Source organism: Trachinotus anak, unplaced genomic scaffold (genome assembly GCF_046630095.1).
Source record: "Trachinotus anak isolate AG129_WGS33_773 ecotype Australia unplaced genomic scaffold, CSIRO_AGI_Tana_v1 ptg000011l, whole genome shotgun sequence".
Lineage (NCBI taxonomy): Eukaryota > Metazoa > Chordata > Actinopteri > Carangiformes > Carangidae > Trachinotus > Trachinotus anak.
The window spans coordinates 15,126,350-15,149,352 of record NW_027273862.1 but is presented as its reverse complement, the minus strand read 5'-3'; the positions used below and the strand labels follow the sequence as shown (position 1 = coordinate 15,149,352).

Below are 23,003 nucleotides of genomic sequence, written 5' to 3'. Positions count from 1 at the left end.
TTCCTGCCACATTTTCTTCAAGGTTCGACATGTTGTGCATTCAGAGATGCTCTTCTGCATATCTTGGCTACACTGAGTGGTTATTTGAGTTACTGTTGCCTTCCTATCGGCTCAAAGCAGTCTGGCCATTTTCCTCTGACCTCTGGCATCAACGAGGCATTTTTCTCCCAGAGACCTGCCGCTCACTGGATATTTTCTCTTTTTGGACCATTCTCTGTAAACCCTAGAGATGGTTGTGCGGGAAAGTCCCAGTAGATCAGCAGTTTCTGAAATACTCAGACCAGCCCGTTTGGCACCAACAACCATGCCTTGTTCAAAGTCACCTAAATCACCTGTCTTCCCCATTCTGACGCTCGGTTTGAACTTCAGCAGGTCGTCTTGACCATGTCTACATGCCTAAATCCACATGATTGGCTGATTAGATATTTGAGCAGTTGTACAGGTGTACCTAATAGCGGTTGGTTATTGTATATGTTAATATGTGAACTTGTTCAAACCTCTAATAAGTTTCATTTTTACATATATGTTTTACATTCTATGTGCACATATTGGACTTTCATATATGAAATAGATCTGCCTATGGGATGTTGAAGCGGTAGCTCATGTTTTCTATCATTGTCAATGAGCACAATGCTGTGAGGAAAGGAGAGGGGTGATGAAAATCAAATGTGAAGCAAAGCAGAATAGAGTCAAGGTGGAAAACTAAAACATCCAAGGATGAAAGACAATGAGAGGAGCTGTTCAAATCCACCGTGCAATGATATGAAGGCTTTCTAAAGTCTGTTTTTTACAGTGCAGTATGTCCCCCTGCACCGCGGAGGAGCAGCATGAGGCAGAGGCGCTCCGGTGGCTGCAGCTCTGGTTGTGTTGTAACGCCTGTTTCCCGTTCAGCTGCCCGGCTGTGAGCCACCGCTCCGTGGGGAGGAGCTGTTTCTCAACTCACGACACCCACGGAGAGTAAAGCTGGTGCTCAGCGCTGATGAAGCCGCTCTCATGTCGACCTGCGACCCCGAGGCGACGGAGAAAGTGAAGTCCTCGTTTTTTCGCCCCTCTTAAAGTCCTCAGCGGCCACTTGCCCGCAGCTTTTTCTAACAAACACCTCGACACACAGCAGCGACGCCCCGGGGCCCCGGTGAGTACGAAGTGTTCACTGTGTTTTCAGGAAATGTCAGTCGAAGAAAACCAGGCTGTAGCATCTGCCAGGAGTTAGCGACGGGCTGCAAACTTTTCTCTCCGACCTGATGCAGCCGGCCGTCGGCCTCAGACACAGACGGCCCTCGCTTATTTCTAAGAGCTGGGAGAAATATTGTTTCCACCTGCCTCACCGTCTCCTCGGGGCTTTTAGCTTTTTCCACGTCTTGCTCGGTTTCACACTGAGCACCACTTTTTTTTTTTTTTTTTTTTTTTTCCTGTTTCTTCGAGCAGACCTACGAGTATTGAACATGTGTCACTGTGCTGCTGAGGCATGTTTGGACACAGGCGTGTATTCATTAGTTTTCATGGCAGAGTCATAATAATTAAAAAAAAAAAAGGTGATTATTTCCTGCCTAAGAGGTCACCAGACCAGCAGTGGCAGCCACATGAGGACCAGCTGAGGGTCACTAGATTTCCTGATTGTTTCAGTTAATCGATTTGAGTGTTTATTTGTGTGTCTCAGCCTGTGAATGAGTTTTATGAGCCTTTCACTGTCTCTTTCTGCTGCAGCAGCTGCTGTGTTTGACTGTAGATAAAATACCCACAAGGTATTTTAATGACCAAATAGTTGACAGCTCTGGCAGTCAGAAGTGTTTAAAGATGCTTGGTGTTCATTATGTTTTAATAGTAACTGCATTTTGTTCTGTGATGTACATCGCTATAAGGCTGCACCCTTGTCACCCTGAGTGGTTAAGATTAGGTTTATGTTATGTGCATATCCGGATTTTCCCAAGGAGCTGCCTGCCTCACTGTTGGACGGCTGCCCAGGGTGGGTCCTCCACTTCTCCCTCACAAATGATTAAAGCTGCTTTTTGTTTGCTGGCCTACATGGGTGGTAGTATATGCCTGGCAAACACAGCTACTAGGTCCACTCCCACTGCCTGAGAAATAGCGAGGTGTAGCTCAGAGTTTCGAGACTTCCACTTTATTTAAATGTGAAAGAGTCACTGAGATTAAAAAAAAAATAAAAATCTGTCTTGCCTGGGTGGCCACATATACAACATATAATACACCACAACCATAACCACAATGCCCTTATCTTTTAAAAGGTGTACACAGTTGTACGAAACGAAATTAAATGACCAGAAAGTACTCGCCCATTGGTCAGCATGGAGCTTGGGCTTCTCATGATTGTTGCAGTTGCCCCCTTTAACCAGTTGGTAATATCCTTACCAACCCATACCACTGGACTGGGTACTGGCACTGATACTGACCTCCTGCTACTACTGCCATCAGATGATGTTAATTTGATATTCTCTATCAGCTAATCGGCTATTGGAAGAAAAAAGTCAGATCATTGCATTTGTAGTTGCTAGTATAACTTAACGATACTCTAAATTGTATTAAGTGGTATACTTTATTCAAAAGAAAACATAAAAGCGCGAGTTTGGTAGATATCAACAGTAGAAAAAACAGATACTGATCCTGCTTTTTAAAGCTGATATGGTTTGAAAAACAAAATAAACACACCTCCTCATCATCCACAGGACTTATAACTTATATATACCTAAATAAAAGATAATATGATTTTTGTTCTTGTTGTTGACACCAATAAATTTTGTTAAGATACACAGTTAGATTTGGACTGCTATTTCCACAGAGCAGCCACAACATTAAAACCACTGGTCACTGGTTTTAATCGCTGATTGGTGTAAATGCTGTTTGTTGGGCCTTGTCTACTGAAGGGAAGTATTGCACTAACGATGCCCCAATCTTTTAGTACGCCTTAATCTTATCTGTTAAAGGCTGAGGGAAGCACAAGACTCCTCTGTTTATTTACTTCTTACCCTCAAATTAGTTTAACTTTAGTGATTTCAAAGGCATAAAAGGTAATTGAGGAAAGTTAATTTATTAAGATGGTAATCGGCCGAACACTCGATGATTCACTGCGAGGATTTAGTTTTTGATGCAGAGAAGACAGATGTCTCAGAGAGCTGTTCTTGCCAAGTTTTAGTGCTTTCTTAAAATCAGCTCTTTTCCACCTCTTTTACTTGAAACCAGTATCATTATGTTTCATTTGGAGCTGCAGAGGAGGCCAGGGAGGGATGTTGTTGTTGTCTCAGAAAGATTTGTGTAAGGCAGTAATTAGGATAATACTTTGTGTTCTTTCTGATTGCTTTCTACACTCTGTTTCTCTTGACTTACACAACGCAAGATCATACTCTGCCATCAGACCTCACTTCCTTTTTAGAGCTGTGATAGGACTGGGAAGTGCAGTATGAGTAGGAAATGGCCTTGCAATTTTAGATTTTAGCACAACTGTGTGTATTAGACATACTGTGTTATGCATGAGCATTTACTTTCTTTTATTTATAATATTTGCCAACATGGGATCATACTATTTCATGTTTTAACAGGGCTCAATAAGGAGTTGTCTGATTAGCTTGATAACTGTCTACAGAAATATGCTGACACAATCTTTATCTCCAGCTGTGTGGTTTGGCTTCACTGTGTCGCTTTTGTGACCTGTTTTTTCTTAACCAGACATCATGTGGTGACTCAAGTTTTTGTCTTGGGGTTTTAAATGATAATGCGAGTAACCTGGGTAGAAAAATAATTCAAATGTGCTGATTAGTTTTGCCCTCAGGTGTCACATCGCATTGACCGTTGGACTTCATTAGTGTGTCTTTATCGAAATGTTTGGGGAGAACTTTTCCACATTTACATTTTTGCTTGGTAAAGCAGGAGCTCTCTTGAATTCCAGCTCTCAGTGGCCATTTTATTTGGTACAAATAACTAAAACAAATCCAGTTCAATACAACAGTCCAGAAACAAATCCCGCCTTCATGGAGGCTTTAACCTTCAGTTTTTAATGAATTCACTTATTGATTCAACTTCATGGTCAGTTTGGAGGTCTGTCCTTGTTGCTGTAAATGGGGTGGACAACATTTTACAAAACAGGGGCCAATATAACACAATACCGTTAAACAGTGCAACGAACTACAATCACCACAATTATTATGAATATGAATCAATACCTCTCTAAAACAGTATCAACAAAACAGAATATTATAACCTTCACAGATGTAGGATTTACTGCAGGGCTGTTGCATTAGACTGCTTTAGTCTCAGCTTGGGGTACCTAATAAATTAGCAGCTGATTGCACTGTATATGTGCCAGCGGAGCTTTCGAATGGAAGATACAAGGAAAGTGGCGTGATAAAGGATGAAAAGTGACGGAAGTTGTGAGTCTTAAAATAGTTAGTTTACTTGCTCATGTGTCAATTTAAAAACATGCATGATGTGGCCTGAGGAATGTGGTTTTCACTGACCAACATAAAGCTGCTTAGTAGTTTTACACTGTATATTTACAGTTTTACTGTGGGTGACAGTGCTCATGGAGGCTATTTATAGTGAACATGGCTACCAAATGGCTACATCTTATTTATTTTCTTAATAGAAAAGGGGGAAATGAGTCTTAACTGTGTGGATTGATGCTTGGTGTGCCTTGTAGAGGGTATACAAAGCACATTTAAAATCAGGCTTACAACAGTAAATCATTATAATCAGTAACAAGATCAAAAAAATCCAAGGATTTAATACAGATAAAAGGAATGATCATTTAATTAATCAGGAGTTTCCAGAATTGGTATAATATACCTTAATGACTGAGCTCATCGGCCAGAATCATCCAAAATGTAGCAGCTCTGATTGAAAGACAAATGGCTTTAAACAGTGATTGGTTTATGTGTTCCTCTCTCAAAACAGGTGGACTTCATAGTTGTAGGGTTTGGTGGTCTTAGCTGAGTGCTTGAAAAAAATGTTTCCATCCCAGTGCTTTTATCGTGGATCTTGATTTTACACAAGACCTTAAGCTGCTTATGTCTCCAGATGAAAAGTTCAGTGGGGGTTACAGTGAAAGAATGTAAGACTTCTCAGACTGCTTTTTTACGCAGTGGTCATATGATATATCCGCACTTTCTGTTGATTGTTTTGACTGAAATTAGTCAGCCATTACAAATGAGGACGTTACATGCAGTAGATATTGTAAGGTGCGTCTCATTTTCAATGTGTATGTGTAAGAAAATCTGCACTGATACACTTTCAGAATTAATAATAACTTCTACTTCAAAAATTTCAAAACAACAATCTACTAATTTGCGGAGAGATGTTTAACTTCTTTCAGGTTGTAGTGATAACAAGAGGACGAAAACATATGTTGTGGTGTGTTGGTTGTCAGTTTTGGTGTGTGGCTGTGATTTGAAAGAGACAGGAATTTAAAATGTTTGCTGTCACTGTACAACTCTACATCCTGAGGTCTTGGATATTATTGGAGTAGTGTAAAAGATGTTACACAATATATTTCCACTGCCAGTATTGAATTAAGATAAATGACACAGTATATGAGCCTAATTGAGGTGGACCTTAGCCTGTTTCTCCTGTTACTTACAAAATGTGTTGGGAAAAATGAAGACAGTGAATTTCAGAACATGCTCCAATATCTATAGGGGTACTTAGCAAGAATGCATAATTAATACTTGGTAAGTTAAGCCTACATCACTGGTCCATTAGATTATAGATAAATGGATTTACACACAGAAAAAACGACTATTGCATCACTTGTTGCATTTTGTATCAAACAGCGCATTGCAGACTCTGAAAGGGGAAATAGCATTGTTTCATTTCTCAAACGTTTTATTTTTTTTTTATTGTAAGCTTCTTGTCAGTGCACTGTATACACTATATGACAGAACGGGATAATTGCACGCTCTCCGTGTGCTGTGTGTATTATGGGCTTGATGTACCATTTTGATTACATAACTATTAAGGTTGACATCTAGTAGGACAGTTATGATGTTCCTCATGTGACTTTATTGCTGTTCTCAGTTAAACTGCACCAGAGTGAGGGCCGACCACATGCTAATTGCATTTACTTCCAATTCCATGTAATTGCAGTGCTGGCTATCATCCAATTAAATGTAATTGCAGTACTGTTAAATCAACCCTTTGCACTGGGAAGACATCAGAGAAGACATCAGATAAAAGTAATTGGGTTGACCTGTGTGGGGTTGATAGAACTGCATTTAACACCAGTTTCACTCACAAAGGAACTCAGAAACAAAACTGTATTGCTCAGTCAACATAATATTACACAAATGCATAAATAATCTCCAGGAACTTGAGAGACAAATGTTAAAGCTCCTTCTTACGCAGAGTCCACTCACACAGGTGTTTTCATTTGCGTTGCCTCCTTTCAGGACTGTGAGGGTCTGTGCTGTACAACTGGCCTTGATTGACATATCCCTCCCTCTTCTGTTAGTATTGTTGCACCTGTGAGGGCAGTACAGCCTACTGCTATAATTCCTGTTGGTACATAGAGTTTTGTGACATTATTTTACTATATGCAAGAAGTTTTAATGACTTTAGACATTGAGATTCTTATGCATCAGCAAATACCATGATTGAAGAGTCTGATCGGTCCCAAATTATGGAAGATTAGATTATATGAAGAAGACTGAGACAACCAAATTTTATAGGAGTGATTTCGGACACAGTCTTGCTCAGGTGCTGCTAAGTCATGGTGACTATCTAGTAATCGTGACATGCAAATAAGTTTTTTCTCTTGTCCAGATAATCTTAAAGGATGAGGCTGGTGTTATATATACTTTTCTTATTGTCGACAAATCCCATGAAAAGCCCAAAACCAGCAGTGTTCTGGTTTCAGTCTCTCACTACTCTCCAACTTCGCTGCCCCAGCCTCAAGCACACTGGCTCCCACTAAAGACGCAAACCAGGTCATAAATCAACAAAAACAACTATAGTGTTTATCACAATGAAGGAAAATGTCTCTCAGAGCAGAAGTGTGGCTCACTGATGTGTTTTTTTTAATAGTTTGAATTCTGTGGGACAGAGGAATAAGCCTTATATCGGGCTTTGGCTACACAGGCAGTAGTTGTTTGTAGGACTAACTGAGTGTTGTTCTTTTCATGGGATTTGTTGACTGTAAAAAAAAAAAAAAAAATGTCAACTTTATAATTTAAATATCAGGAGCACCATGCATTTTAGAGGTTGCATAATGTTTGAGCGGTTGAATTAGATACAGACTGCTACGAGTGTGGGTTTAGATCCAGTGGTTGTGTTATCTGGGGGATTAAAAAAACAAAGAAATACAAGATCATTTTTAGATTAATCATGTTGCCAAATGGTGTGATTGTTGGTTGACTGAATTGTTTCATTTGTGTGTTTCAGAAATTTAGGACTCACTATGTCTGATGGGGACTATGATTACCTCATCAAATTCCTAGCCCTCGGTGACTCTGGCGTGGGAAAAACAAGCTTCCTCTACCAATACACAGATGGAAAATTTAACTCCAAGTTCATCACTACAGTTGGGATAGATTTCAGAGAAAAGAGAGTGGTAAGTTCAGTTGGTTATGAATAAAATTGCAACCTTAACTAAAGGTAGCATTGAAATGGATGGGATTTCCCTCATTCAGTACTTCAGTAAAAGCGCACATGGATTTTAAGCTCCATTCTTCTGAATTGCCACTTCCTTGTGTCTGAGTGTGCTACAAGCACTTATGGCTGCCTTATTCGGGGTTTAAATGCATTCCCACACCATTAAGTAACACTCATGTAACAAAAGACTACTGATGAATGTTGCAACAGAAATCTGAGTGATGACTAATGTTGGTGCGCAACAGGCAGCACACTCCTTAAGAATAAACACTTCATACAGTTGGCAAACAGCTGAACAGTGCTCATATTTACTCAATATTCCCACTTTAAGGCTTCTGACCTCTAGCTCCGAGAATATGTCTGAGTAATTGTTTTATCGTGGTTGCACTGGGAATTCAGTAAGTTATGTTCAGTTATTGAATGTCCATCATTGACTGTTACTATCTCTTAATAAGATATGTTTTCATCACTTATGATTAAAAGATGAAGATGATTTGAAAACTTGTGTTAACCATGAAACTTTCACTTACAGAGTAGCTTTTGTAAAAGTCACAAATAGTTGTCACAGTTAAAGCACAATAAGAAATTATAATGTGTCCTCAAACAACCCAGAGCTGTGTCTGTGGCTATTCCCTGAAGTGATGCACTGTTGACAGTGATCAAAGAAAAATGTGGATTATATTTAAAGGAATGAAATTGGAAATAAAATTTACTTTAATTTAAGTCTGGGCCCTTTCTTAAAGTTACTGTTAAACTGTTGGTTGAAACCCTAAAAACACAGAGATGTTTCTGCAAGCAGCCGGGATCCAGCTTACCATGAAACACCAGATTAATGCATGGATGGATGGATTCAAACCGTTTTGAATAACAGTCTGGCATGTTAAATCTTGTCAAACCACTGAAATGTAAGATTTGTATTTGAGAGCTGAGCACAGTCTATAAAAGCACCAGCAATAAAACTAGCTAAGTACCCAGAGCTACTGAGGAGTTTGAGGTCTGATCTTTAGTTGCTCTCCTCATGGACTGCTCAACAACGTTCACCAAACCTGTAGATATTTTTTAAATTATTTAACTAAAGTAGCAGGATGGGTGCTGCCAAATATGCCTTTTCATTCTTGTTCTCACTAGTCACATTATACTCTAATATAAACAAATATCTTCTTTCAGGCTGTCAGTAGTGCAGGGAACATCCAGTTAGTTTAATGTCACTGTCTCTGTTTCACTCAGGTCTACAAATCTCCGGGTCCTGATGGATCTTCAGGCAGAGGACAGAAAATCCACATGCAGCTGTGGGACACTGCAGGACAAGAGAGGTACATGAAGAACTTCTACTAAACCTTTCGCACCTTTCTCGAATGTGTCTTTACCATAATTAATTTTTTACTGAATGATTTCAGGTTTCGGAGTTTGACGACTGCATTCTTCAGAGATGCAATGGGTTTCCTTCTTCTGTTTGACCTCACAAATGAGCAAAGTTTCCTCAACGTCAGAAACTGGATGAGTATGTTGTCTGCTGTAGTGTGCATACTTAATCATTAAACTGATCTCTCAATAATCATCACAGTAATACTTTAATTAAGGCAACTACAAGTGCACAGGAGAATGAAAAAAAAACAAAACATTTCTTCTTACTTGTATGTGCAGAAAAGCTTTTTGTTCCTGGCTCATGTAGAACTGACAGTAAATGGACCCAAAATATTGTGTAATTAAGTGTGTAATCTTCCAGCTATAAATATCAAATCATATCATATCATATCATATCATATCATATCATATCATAATTCTCTTGCTGCTAATTTTATTTTGTCTCAAGCTGTTACATTTTTTTTCATTATTTCCGGTGTTTATAATACAGTAATGATGAGCTTCATATATTTCTCATGTATAAAGGTAAATACATAACTAATTGCTGAACGTGTCTTTCAGGTCAGTTACAGATTCACGCATATTGCGAAAATCCAGACATCGTTCTGTGTGGCAACAAATGTGACCTGGCAGATCAGAGAGCAGTCAGTGAAGAAGAGGCCCGTGAGCTGGCAGAGAAGTACGGGTATGTCCCAGTTTTCAACCATCTGAACATGAACCTCTCCCTCAAACATTTGTCAAGAAGGCAGTGGCTGCATTGTTTGCCAAAGTCTGTGTCAGGAGAATATCAGCCTAAACTGGTCCTGCTTGAAAAGCAAATATTTGTGCACAAGTTTAAAACATCTTGTTCTGGCCCTATTAGACACACCTTTACTAAAAACACAGATATTGTAGTGGATGTTTCAAATGCCTTCAAGAGCAGAATAAACTTCAGTATATAACTTAACATGTCATCCCCCCAAGCTGACTCTGCTGCATGACATTTATTATCTCCTTTGATTCTAAGCTTGCGTCGTGAGCCCATTTGCCTGCATGATCACGGTTTTGAATCCCGACAAAGGTTCCTGGCCAGTCAGCATAGAAATCATAGAAATGTATCAAATAAACTTTTGATTGAATTTCATGCTTTGATACTCATTCACAGTTCCACACTTTGGGTGCTTTTAAGTTTAGAGAATAGAGTTGATAAAGTCAATGTCAAATTCTTAATGTCAAAAATCTCATGAAAAGACTGAAACCAACAATAAATTGATCCGAGGGACAAATATTGTGGTTGTAGCCACTGCTGATGTAGCTTATGCCACAGAGCCACATTGTTTTCCAAAAGCTATTAACAAGACAAAAGGGAGCCACGACATCACATTTGGTGACGTGTTCCTTTTTTACCATGATTTTGGGAGCTGTGGTATATTTTGTGTTGATCTCTCACATTCACTGTCCTGCTGCCACAAACACTCACTAATCCCCCTCAAAAAATGGTACAAATGAAAGGTTTGCTAAAAATGCTCAGTAGGCATGAATGTGTCTGATTTCTTTTTTTTTTTTTTTTTTTTTTTAAGTTAGAAAATATTGAGAGATATATGAAGGTTTGTTGGTTTTGGTGTGGTTGAAAATCAGAAAAACGTAAGATTACTCCAGCTTCACGCTTTCAGGGCTTTTTTTCTCTTAACCCAAAGATTTGTGTTAAATCGCACTCGGTATCAGTAGTCTGTGACCGTGTTTTTAAAACAGCTATTTTCTTCAACGCAGAGTCCCATACTTTGAGACAAGTGCTGCAAACGGGCAGAACGTGAACCAAGCTGTGGACGTCCTGCTGGATCTTATCATGAAGAGGATGGAACGATGTGTTGACAAGTCCTGGATCCCTGACGGGACCGTCCGAGTTAATGGACCGACCCACCCAGACATCTCAGAGAGCTCAGAAAGGAGCAAATGTGCATGTTAGAATGATGAGGAGCCATTTTAGTTACATATGTGTGTCTATAATACTGTTGAAAAAATACAAGACAACCAAGTTCAATGTTTCAAAAAGTGGGAGTTTATATATCGCTTCTGTGTTAGGTAAAACTTTATTAACTTAAATTAATTTGTGTCCATTGCCTCACAGACCTTGCATCCTTTTTTTGCTGTATTATTTGTTAGTATAGATTTAAGTGCCTTTTGAATATGGACATTTTCATTAAGGACTAATATAATGGGTTTTTGGAAAATGAATTCATTTGTGATTGTGAGTATGGGATATTTATTTCCTGCTGATGCCTAGCTGAAATGTCCGACTTTGCCCATCAGGTGAATATGCTGATCGTATTTGCAGGTATAAAATTAATGGCCAATGTTGCAGCAAAGTGGGCTGCCCTGCCTGATGTGCTATAAATATACTGTCAATATTTTCTGTAAGGTTACCGTGGATGCACTTAATGTAACTCAAGAAAGAAGCCACTTTTGTCTTTCTTCAGCCAGATAATTGTTGACTGTGATACCTGCAGTCACAATTTGTTGGTGGAGAGAAATTGGTTGTGGTTGTAGTTTTAGGGAACTTTATGTAACTAGTCATTTACTACTGATGCTCAATTGAATGTGCAACTGAATACTGCCATCTCACCTGTGCCACAGCCAGAAAAAGTATAGCTCACACTGACCATCCAGCATAAGCTTGATGGACACACTCACACTGTATTTTAATTTCTAAAGCAGTACTTGTGCTTGTTTGCCTGCAAAACATGAATTATGTTAGACCAAGTCACCAATACTTCATAGGTGCATAATTGCACAAATGAATGTTCAGTAGTTAGTTCAGATAAGGGGAATAAATATGTTCAAAAAAAAAAAAAAAGGTGAAATCTGAGTAGTAAACCAGGTAATTCAAGTTATTCATCCTTCTGTATAAAATACCCATTCATCAAATAAACACATCAATAGAATTTCATATTCTCTTAATGTATTTTAAAGAAAGAAATTTAAAGTGAAAGCTTTTGTGCATATTTTCACTGTTTTGGGCAAAATTTATTTTTAGACTTCTTAGACTTTTTAGACTTTTGGAGGTTTTTTGGACAGTTCACTCTCTTTTAGCTCAGAGCTTCAGGTTTAAAAAAATGCTCTAATGGTTCCTACTGCCTCCAAATTAAATACATACAAAGTCAAACAAGTATTGTCCCTAATAACAGACGTTAAGATTGTGGAGTCGGGGTGCTATCTTCAACCTTGTAATAGTTTACTGACTCTCTCCTCTTCTAAACTTTGTGCACATACAGTAACACCAGCTGTAATGAGGCTGACCTCCTCCAGATCCAGTCCCCTGTTTTGCTCATTTTTATTATTATTCACTTGTAACAGTGCCTACAGTTTTGAATCGTGTATGTTTTATGTATGTTAGTGAGAGCCGTCCCAGGTACACACACCTTATAGTCTTGTATACATATAGCCTCGGGATAGTTGTTCCAGGGGTTCCCACTGTGTTCTATAGAGGAGTTTGGACTCCCTCGCTTGAAACAAAGACGATCTCTGCTGACATTATAAAAGATTATTAATTCACTTTTATAAAATAAAACATTAACCTTCAGGGAAAATGAGCTGAGGTGTTCTTTCACACAGCAAATGGCACATATTTAATGAGTCTGGCAACTGCTTAGGTTGTTACCTACTCACTAAATGTATCCGAAGACAAGATACACTGGGCTTAACAAATGTATATAGAAACCCTTAAATAAGTTGCAAGAAGTCACAAGCAGTGAAAAGAGCTTTTAGATACATGAGAAATGCTCCATTAATGTATTCCCTAACTATCTGTACATTTTTAGATGGAAAGTGTTTGTTTCAAGTACTAATATGACCATGTTAGCTAGGCAATACACCGTACAGTAGCCTGTCCAATCTGTGGATTTTGATTTCGATAGATTTTGTATTGGCAAGTAAGGCAATAAAATTGGGCCTGCACTTCACTTTACCTCATGGGGTGCTTTTAAAATCCTAATGCTCATCCCTTCAGATCAGTGTATAATGTCACTGATATTTTATATTTTACAAAAATTGAGAGTTTTTACACTAAGTAAAGCAATGCAGTAGCATTGTGAGAATAATTGTCTGAACTATATTTAATAGTTTTATGCAGAAATCCACATTGCTTGTATTACTCTCTAGTTTTTTCTTCTTAAAAGGGTGAATGTGATGCTTTAGTTAAGACATGAATATATTTTTCCTCTCACTGTTGCACAAATTCAAATTTTCACTAAAATCACTGAAATTGAATTTGATCATATTAGTTAAGACTAAACTAAAATATTCTATATTTTCAATTGTGCCACAAAATGCATCGTAAACGTATGTAAATTACGTCCAAAAATAAACATTTTTATTTATGTATTCCTTGAGGCAGTGTCTCATTTTTATATAATCAGCTCTAAAAATGTTGATGAAGGGCTTGGGCGTAAGTCCAGTTGATATCAGGCCCTATTTATAGCCACTATTATGCTGTTATACTAACACAGAAAGCTTATCACCTCACCACAATACAGGAAAAATAAACTTGCTCATGTTTGTTTTTCAGGATTTTGAGATACTGCAACGTAAACTTGAAAGGCATCACTGATTTGTGTACAAAAACCTATAACGATATTTTATCTACACATTTTTACAAATGTATTTAAACTGTGAAGCAATGACTCACATTTCTTCAGGTCGTCCTGCACGTGTCCACACTTCAGCTGTATACCATTTGTGGGCAATTTAATTGACTGGATTTAGAGACTTTTGTCTGTGTACTATTACGTCCCACAGGTGAAAGACTCATAACTAGAGTTGCAAAGGGGCGGAAAATTTCCAGAAACTTTCCATGGGAAGTGAAGCAGGGGAATTTTGGAAATATTCCAAATTGGAAACTTTCTATGGGAATTATGGGAATTTATGGGAATTAACTGGAAATTGGGGGTAATTTAAACAAACTATCATACAAACATAAATGTAAATATTTTTGTTTTGTCATTTTTCTGTAGAATAAAATAACAAAAAAGCTTGTAAAAACACTAATGCAATGGCATGAACAGAAATATAGTTGGCTAAACAACTGGAATGGTCTTCAAAATATTTTACAATTGATGTATAAATTCTTGTATGGTTACAGAAAACCGTCTTGCAGGAGTCAGAAGAAACAGCATCACATTTGAGGTAGCTCTAATAAGCTAGCCTCTGAAATGATCAATGAAATGAAAAATAGCTTACATTTAGCACCTAACTTACCAGCTGTGTGGCCTCTAGGGTTTAAGCAATCATCTGTGCATGTGATGGAGGAGTGCACAGTGCATGCAGGGGGCGTGGCCTCAATAGCCCTGCAGTAAGCAGTGCTGTGTGCATGTGATTGAGGAGTGTACTTGCGTTAAATCTGGTTGTTTTAGCCAAGATTATGCTACAGTATATTTCCCCAACTATATTTAAGTTCCTTCAATTTTGTAAATTTCTGTTTTATTCCCATAAATTCCCGTTAATTCCCATAAAATCCTGTTAATTCCCATAAATTCCCGTTAATTCCCATGGAAAGTTTCCAACTTTGAAAATTCCAGGAATTTTGCAACCCTATTCATAACAGTAATTGCAATACATTTATAACATGCTTTAATATTATCATTGTTGGCAAATCGTGTGGAGTCCATATTGAATTCAGACTGCGTCCTCACATCATCAGGTGTGGAAAAATCTTTGGGAAAAGTGTTTCTGAGCAGATTAAAATGTTACCTTAGTGTATGTGAGAAAATATCTTGGCAGCGACTGTCCCGCACCCCTGCAGGGGGCAGCACCGGCCCCGCACCGCTGCAATGACCGAAGCCACTTCCGGCGAAGAAGAAGAAGCGTCCACCCCAAACATCCTGACGGCGGAGGAGAAGGTAAATGAAACTCTTAATTTGTTGTGATAACTTTTATAATTTAAAAAAAAAGGTATATTTTTTCAGTCATGCACCAGTTTTAATTAGAGCCAAGGCTCAAACCCAGCAACAAGACGGTACTTGGGGCTAAAACTCAGTAGCTGTACTTTTATTTTGAAAAAGTTTCCCTTTTTTAGCTAGCTAACGTTGAGCTTTTCGGTCATTTCGTTATTTATTTAGTTATTTTCTAAACGGAAATTGACGCACAGATTGAAATAGCTTCCCATTGTTGCTTTTCTTGGTGTCGTCTTTCTACTATGGTGCAAACAGTGGCTGTTTAATAATTTTGTTTTAAGTTTAAGTTACCTGACTGACACGACAGCAGATAGATTTGACTTTTCTTTTTTATGTTGTTTTGATGAAATAATCTCATCACGGTAACACGGTTGACTGACAGCTCTTATGATAATCCTGAAGCCCATTTGTCATGTGAAAAGGACAAATCTGTCATGGATTTAGCTTCTTGAGTCCTTCAATAATTTTCAGGTTAGGATTATTAGTTGGACAAAACAAGCGTTGTGGAGGTGTGACTTTGGGCTTTGTGTAATTGTGATGAGCATTTTAACAGTAACAAACCAAACGTGGGCCTACAATACACTGATTAATAAGAAAATATTCAGAACAGTAGTCTCTAAAATTATGAAAATAATCAATAGTTGCAGCTTTGTATAAAGTTGTTTAAAATCCACATTGATGCATGAGTAATAATAATAATAATAATAATCTAGAAATATAGTATATTAAAATACAGTAGTCACAGGGGTCATATTTCTGCACTGAATACTTTTACTTTTAATAGTTTAAGAACATTTTGCCTATTATATGTATAAACCTTTACTTAAGTATTCTCAAAGCAGGACTTTTACTTGTAATAGAAAATATTTATATGGTATTTTTGTGGTATTAGTAATTTTACTTACATAAATGTTGCTGCTTCTTTCTTGAAATGAGCATCCATTTTGATATTTTAAACAGATTTATACAGCTATTACGTAACAAATGATCAGGTACTTTTCATTGCAATAATAGCTGGTTTCTTTGTGTAGCTGCCTGGTGAAGTCTGTGAGTTCACCTGCAAGGATCCACACACAGGATTAACCCCCAGTGTATTTTCTCTTGCAGAATGCCTTTCCATTTCTGCCCCCAGTGTGGGACAAAGTTGCAGCCTGATTTCAAATTTTGTCCCTCCTGTGGGGAGAAGCTTCCCTCTGCCGTTGATGAATCTGGGCCTGTGAACTCGGCTGCTTCTTTAAGTTTCTCTCCACCTAAAAGGGATGAAGTTCCAACATCAGCGGTTAAAACAAGTGGTTCAAGCACAGCTTGCAAGCCCACTGAAGGTAAGGGTAAATAACTTGGCAATATTGTATCAGGAGTTACTTGGTGTTATTTAGAGATTTTTAAACGTATTGATTGTAAACCTTTGGAGGTGTAAATTTTCTTTTTCTACAGACTATGCAATTGCAACTCCAATTACGCCTCGTCCTGCACTGCGAAAGACTCGTAACTCCCTTCGTCTGGACAGAGAAGTTAAATTCAACATTAAAGATGCCACTCCGCCTGTGGTGCCCTCCACGTATCCTGCCAGAGATGATACGATTGAAGGTAATTAAAGTGATCTGAAGGCAGTTTCACCTGGAAGTTTTTATTTAGTTTTCTGATAAGAGATGCAAGAAGTGTAACTCAGAGACATGACGCAGCATGAAGAGACTGAAGTGCCTTTTGTACTGTGTATACATGTTACCAACTTAAAGCCACTAATGTGGCATGATTCTTAAAGCTCAAAAACACTTTCTGGCCAAAACTAATGTGTACTGATGAATAAAAAAGGGTTTACGATATCGGTACATATGAATACAGTAGGTGCCATGTAAAGAAAGACAGATGATGCCTTGATTCTTGTTATCAACAAATCTATGTTTTGTATCAGGAGATATTGGCGTTGGTTTCCACTCACCTCCACGAAAGCAACACACAGTCGCTTTCAAACTGGACGCAAAGGTAGAGCCAATTTTAGAGACTTCAACTTCTCCGGTCGTTAAATCCCCTCGACTTGGTGAGGTCAAACACAAAACAAACACAATCTTTTTCATCTATTCATTCATGTACTACCTTATGAAAACTACAGTCTCTCTTCTTTGACTAATCTTTTCTTTAATCCTTTGATTGTGGCTGGATCCACGTGTAGTCAGGGGAAAGGTAAAACTCTCCAGTCCTGCTATTAAGCAAGTGGAAGAAGGAAAGAAGCTGACTGACAAAACAGGTGGGAAAGCAGAGGAATCAACAGTAGATGGCTCACCCATGGCTGTCCTTTCTCCAGTTTCCTCACCAATCTCTAGATCTCCTTCAAAAAGTGAGCTACACCACACAAGACGATGTTACACACACACTCATCCATGTACCAGTTAAACTCACTTGTTAGGTTCAGCCTCCTTTCAGAGGCTACTTAGATTAACGTGTTTACCTTTACATTATTACTCTTATCACTTGTTAGGTCTGTGTCTTATAGAGAGAATCACTGACTGTACACTTGCTGATACTAATTATGCTGTAAAGAGAAAAAAAGTCAGTGGTAACATGCTTTAAGCTGATTTAAGAAAAGAAAAATCTTGTTGAATTAAAGCTTAAAACAAATCCTCATCTTTTTTTCCAGCAGATACAAATAATAGTTAAGCAGCATTTCTACATCTGTGAGATTTTTTTTGCTAAAATAGTTATTTATGAGGCTTTAAACTGCTTCATTTTGTTCACCAGGACTGTGACATCAGGATGTCAGTTTAAACTGCAGGAGACACTCTGTACATCAGTTTTTATGTGTAGTAGTTTCTCCTTTTTTTCTCTAACATAAATTTGAAATGTTTGTATGAATGTACAGTGACAGGAAAAAGCAAGGCCAAGAGGGCAAAGCATGCATCTGCTGTGGAGCCCCTACAGGAAGGCGAGGAGGTGACAGACACAACAGGCAAGAAGTGGAAGTTGATGAAACTGCTCAGTGAAAGCACGACAGAGGTCATCTATGAAGGTGAGACTGCGTACATGACATCAGGGGAAGTACTGGAAGGTACAATAGAGATACAGTTAAACAGTCTATCAGTGATAATAATCATTCAGCCATCACATTTACCAATGAACCCCTTAATGCATACTCAAAGCATCCTGAGATTAAAACACAGATTACAACAAACCAACTTAAGTCGTAACTTTAGACTAAATTTATATATTTCAGGAGAGAGTATGTAATAAGTATGTAATAATTATTAAACAGCGATTATTTCGTATGGTCCTTTTAAACAAGTAATTAGAGGAGAGAAGAGTTGTTTTGTTAACTTATTAACAGCATAGCCGATTTAACAAAAGTAAAATCGGTTGTAGATTAAGATGTGTTTAAGAGTCTCTGAGCTTCAGCTAACTTCATTCAAGGGACAAAGTTTAAGAACAGGCCAAGTGTTGAGTTCACACTCCAAACAAGTAGGGGGCTTACTAGGTCTGACTACAATATACCAGGACAAAACCTTGCAGGCAGTCAAAAAAAGAAGAGTTTTTACCGATCCATATCTGTGCAACACAACAAATAAACATCTTTGAAATAACATCAAAACTGGTCTTTTTTAATATTCTGTTGATAATCTTAGTTCATTTTTGATTATTTAAAACTGAAATACTCACATATTGCCCCTTTTAAACAAAGAGACTGCTAACTGAGTTTAGTGGACAGAACTGTAGCTTCTCTTACAAAAAAATAAAAACTAATAATAGAAAAGAGCCTGTATTTTTTTCAGTTCAATAATATTGTCCTGTTCTTTTCAGTTTCCCAAACAGTTTCACGATCCAGTTCCAAGGAATCAAATTACATCCTAAAACTGGTAAGTGCTTCCTCAGGATTCATGAAATCCAAGGTTTTCTGAGTATTTCATCCAAAAAGTGATGAATTATTATCACAACATGACCTTAGTTCTTCAGTTTCACTGAGTGTGATCGCTAAGGTTATTCCTCCTCTTAGGGAGCGAAAGATGGGAGAATCTTCAATGAGCAGAACTTTCTGCAGAGAGCTGCTAAACCTGCATCTGGTGAGGGCAAAGTTGTGTTTTCATTTCTTTCTTTAGAGCATTTATAGCTGTAACTGTTCTGGTGATAAGTACAAGAAAAGTAAACTTTGTTAAAACTAAAGTAGCATCAGCATTTATTACAGGTGCAGAAGAGTCTGAACTAGAGGTGGACAATAAGAAGGATTCTGGCAGTTTCACTAGTATCTGTATTTCATGTTATCATCCGTTCAGAGGAAGGCAGAAGTGGACAAGAATTTATTCAACAGGGGCATCATCATGTCAATCTGGGGGACAAATTCAATCTTTTTTAAACCCCTTTAGATTTAGTTCTGATTTGTCATGAGGTGAATTTTACACCGCACATGATAACCGTCCTATTAAAACCTGTGGTTTCTCTCTAGTGGACAAGTGGATCAAACAGAACAAGATGGATTTTCTGGGGATTCCTTCTTGTGTTGGCTTTGGTCCTCATTCAGATTCCTACAGGTGTGGGAAAAAAAGTGTTTTCTGTGAATATTTACACATTATATGAACTAATTTAGCATTAACTTTGGCTTTTGCTATATGTTGTTCATTTTTTTAAATAGGTTTCTAATTTTCCCCAACATGGGCCAGTCACTCCAGTCTGTCATTGAAGAAGAAGATGATTTTCTGTCTGAGAAAGCTGTTCTTCAGCTTTCCTGTAGATTAGTGAGTGTTCTCACAGCTTCTTTGAACTTTTTTATTCGTAGTCAAACAATACCTTTTAAGCTTTGTCCCCAAATAATACACGAGCCAGAACTCTGATGATCTGTAACATGTCTTTCTCCTTGCAGTTGGATGTTCTGCAGTATATCCATACAAACGAGTATGTTCATGCTGATATTAATGCAGAAAACATCTACATCAAACCAGGACAGACATCACAGGTGAGAAATAGTGTGCAGGGTGCTCTGTCATTGTCCTTGATTGAAATGTGTTTTGCGCTGACAACTTTTTTGTGTGTGTGTGTGTGTGTGTGTGTGTGTGTGTGTGTGTGTGTGTGTGTGTGTGTGTGTGTGTGTGTGTGTGTGTGTGTGTGTGTGTGTGTGTGTGTGTGTGTGTGTGTGTGGTTAGGTCTACCTTGTAGGATACTGCCATGCTTTCAGGTACTGTCCAGGAGGCCAACATGTAGAGTACCGTGAAGCCAGCAGGACACCACATGAGGGCACTATAGAGTTCATCAGCCTGGACGCACATAAAGGAGCAGGTGTGTAATTTCTGTGCTTCACTTCCTCCTCATCCTAAAACTAAAACCCTCCTATCGGTGTCATGGAAATAGACATAGTTTCACCATGTAAGACACTGTGAACCAAACAGTGCTAGATTTATTTTTCTTCCTGGCACAAGGGGCTAGCTGCAGTCCTCCCACAGTCCATCTGTCTGCAGAGCTGTCAGGCACACGCAGGCTGCACATAATTAGACTGATTTGATCTTTTCTTATGAAGCTGATTGTGATATCTTTCAGTGTAAAACCCATTTCAACATTTCACTTGTTTGACTACGAGAACCAAAGCAAACTGGCTGATATGTGTATATGATGATTGTTTTGTTGTTGTTGATGTATTAGGTTTGATCTGGGAGGGGAAACAGGTGTTGTCATCACCATCTGTGTGCGTATTCTGTGCTTTCAGCGCCATCTCGACGCAGTGACTTGCAGTCTCTGGGTTACTGCATGCTGCGATGGCACACAGGGAAGCTGCCGTGGACCATCGTCACTCAACCGGACCAGGTAGCCACCCAGAAACAGAGGTGAGAGTTTATCATCAGTGGGATATTTAAAATCCACCCATCTTTGAAACACAAAAGAAATACTGAATTGTGTCAAAACTCTGCAAAAAAGGAAATGCAAAATGCAAAATACTCAAAAAAGTTCTCATTGTAGGTACATGGAGGATGTGCCTGCACTGTTGAGTCAATGCTTTGGGAAGACGAGAGTTTCCAGTGAGTTCAGATGTTTCTTTTTAAACATACTGTGTGACAAGTGTGTAATTAGATGCCATCTGCTTATTGTATATTATTCGTGTGTGTGTGTGTATCACGGTGTAGATGCATTTCAAACCTACCTGACTGCAGTGATGGCTCTGCAGTACACCGAGCAGCCCAACTACTCAGCGCTAAAGGCCGGGCTCAGTGCAGGCCTACAGCAGATGGGAGGGTCGCTGGAGCAGGCACTGAGTTTTTAGGTGAGAACACACAACTCTCAAACAAGAATGTACACATGGCAACTAGGTATGTCTGATCAACAGCATATTCTGGTTTTACCGCACTGGGTTTTGATACTTAGTTTTTAGGTGTGAGAAAAATTACTCTACATAATATTTAATTATCTTTTTCTTTTGCTTTGAATAAGAGATTCAGCTGACCAATCTGATTTGGCTTTAAATTTCTTTTTATTTTTTTTTCTAAAAAGGTTCTATTAAGAGATATTGTGACGTTTAATTTTGTGTTACGACCTTTGGCTCCAGCTCCTCTTTCATATTAAATACTGATTTAGCATTTACCAAAACATCGGATTGTAAATTATTTGTATTCAGTATAAAAGTTGTAGTTTCTAGTACTGAACTTAAATATTCTTGTGTTTAGAGAGTTTTCAGTCAGCTGTCGATCAGTTTCTTAGAACTGGGAACTGATTGGAAAACAGTAGAAACAATTCATCAAAATAACCCCATCACACACATATTCATACCAACATCTGCCTTAAACATCACAGTGCTTCTGTCAGTTTGCACTCAAACTGAGGTCAGAGGTTCTTCAACTAAAAAAAAAAAAAAAACAAAATATATAAATATGTAAATATTGTTTTCCATATTTATATAAATCTCACAAATACCATATTATTAAACTACTTATAAGCTTTACCAAATAAATTACAGTATTATTAATGCACTATAATACTTGAAACCACATTACTTAAACACATTAGTTTTCATTAATAGAAACTTAAGACTTTATGGTCGATTGGAGCATTATTTAAAGATTCACTGTAAATAAAAATATAGACTCAAGTTTATTTTAATTTGGCTAACTTTTGTTTTTACCCAAAAAATGAGCAGAGGAGTTGGCAGATGTTTTTAAGCCCTGAGTGGCTCTTGCAGTCAAGTTGCAGATACAACCTCCACCAATCAAAGGTCAAGGCAGTAGCATCTCTGTAGCAAAGAAAGTAAAGTGCAAATCTCCTGCTGCTGCTAATAAAGTTTACTGTAACTGCCATGAGTGCACAGTAACAATAAAACCCATAAAATACATTATCAGTGTTTTTTTTCTCTCATTTCATAGTTGGAAACTATAATATGAATATGAACCCTAATCATAAAACTGTGTGCCTTTTTAAGTTGAGCACTTTTTCTATAATAATAATAATAATAACCAAATATTTCTACTTTATTTTTAGAGAAATGGAACAAAAAGAAGACAATTGGGAGATGGACTGTGTTCCGTTTTTACCTGTGTTATCATGCTGTGTTTTATCTGATGTTTAATTGCACTGAAAGCAGGTTTAGAGTTCATTATGTGCAAATGTAAATGTGACGTAAATGGGTTTTCACTGGTGTCCTAAGAATTCATGTCGTGTTTTCTCAAATAAATTGCACTGGGATTTTTAGCATTACAAGGGTAAAGTTAATGGGAGAGGAATTCTAATTCAGTTTGTGATGTACTGATTGTGTTATATTGACACTTTGTTAGTTAAATATGTCACAGTGTACTTTTGAATTTTGTCTGATTTTAGGAATTTTAACAGGTTGCTTGTTGAATGTAAGAACAGGATCGACACTTCAAATGATTTTTGTCTTTCCCGTCATGATGTAAACTTGGTACATCCTTTTCCTTAAGATGAACCAACACAGATTTTGTTAAACACAACTGTTCAACCAGTAGACATAGTGAGTTTGCTTGAATAAAGTGGCTACATTTGTTTTTCAAAACAGTGCCTTAGTGTCCTTTGACATTCAGTTCTTTACTGTGAAAGCCAAAGAGCGCCCCATTCCAGCTTTTATTTATGCTCATAACAATACATCTACAATTTAAAGGGTGTTAAAAAATAAATCATTATTAAGGAAATGTTGGTGTT

General features: G+C 37.9%; 2 protein-coding genes across 3 annotated transcripts; both read left to right on the top strand.

Annotated features, from left to right (window-relative positions):
* Positions 1-852: 852 nt before the first annotated feature.
* Positions 853-13,317, top strand: rab27a (RAB27A, member RAS oncogene family). Its single transcript, XM_071488343.1, has 6 exons — positions 853-1,132; positions 7,384-7,552; positions 8,821-8,906; positions 8,991-9,094; positions 9,520-9,643; positions 10,708-13,317. Exons 2-6 carry the CDS (start codon positions 7,400-7,402, stop codon positions 10,901-10,903), a joined length of 663 nt encoding a protein of 220 aa, XP_071344444.1. The 5' UTR covers positions 853-1,132; positions 7,384-7,399; the 3' UTR covers positions 10,904-13,317.
* Positions 13,318-14,712: 1,395 nt separating this feature from the next.
* On the top strand, positions 14,713-22,993 carry vrk3 (VRK serine/threonine kinase 3). Of its 2 annotated transcripts, none has more exons than XM_071488334.1 (16): positions 14,713-14,831; positions 15,993-16,207; positions 16,320-16,472; positions 16,801-16,923; positions 17,056-17,220; positions 17,743-17,889; positions 18,675-18,730; positions 18,868-18,934; positions 19,315-19,399; positions 19,501-19,603; positions 19,729-19,821; positions 20,009-20,141; positions 20,566-20,683; positions 20,817-20,875; positions 20,981-21,117; positions 22,326-22,993. In XM_071488334.1, exons 2-15 carry the CDS (start codon positions 15,994-15,996, stop codon positions 21,115-21,117), a joined length of 1,653 nt encoding a protein of 550 aa, XP_071344435.1. In that variant the 5' UTR covers positions 14,713-14,831; position 15,993; the 3' UTR covers positions 22,326-22,993. The 2 variants fall into 2 exon arrangements, with proteins under 2 accessions (XP_071344435.1, XP_071344434.1); XM_071488333.1 differs by having other exon boundaries at positions 16,798-16,923; positions 22,326-22,460.
* The last annotated feature ends 10 nt before the right edge of the window (positions 22,994-23,003 follow it).

Excerpts from the sequence above, each read along its gene's own strand:
- rab27a (XM_071488343.1), top strand. The coding sequence starts at position 7,400 with ATGTCTGATGGGGACTATGATTACCTCATCAAATTCCTAGCCCTCGGT. Across the intron at positions 7,553-8,820 it reads ATTTCAGAGAAAAGAGAGTG|GTCTACAAATCTCCGGGTCC; the intron begins GTAAGTTCAGTT and ends TGTTTCACTCAG. Across the intron at positions 9,644-10,707 it reads GAGCTGGCAGAGAAGTACGG|AGTCCCATACTTTGAGACAA; the intron begins GTATGTCCCAGT and ends TCTTCAACGCAG.
- vrk3 (XM_071488333.1), top strand. The coding sequence starts at position 15,994 with ATGCCTTTCCATTTCTGCCCCCAGTGTGGGACAAAGTTGCAGCCTGAT. Across the intron at positions 19,604-19,728 it reads TTCAGCTTTCCTGTAGATTA|TTGGATGTTCTGCAGTATAT; the intron begins GTGAGTGTTCTC and ends TTCTCCTTGCAG. Across the intron at positions 20,876-20,980 it reads TGGGAAGACGAGAGTTTCCA|ATGCATTTCAAACCTACCTG; the intron begins GTGAGTTCAGAT and ends ATCACGGTGTAG.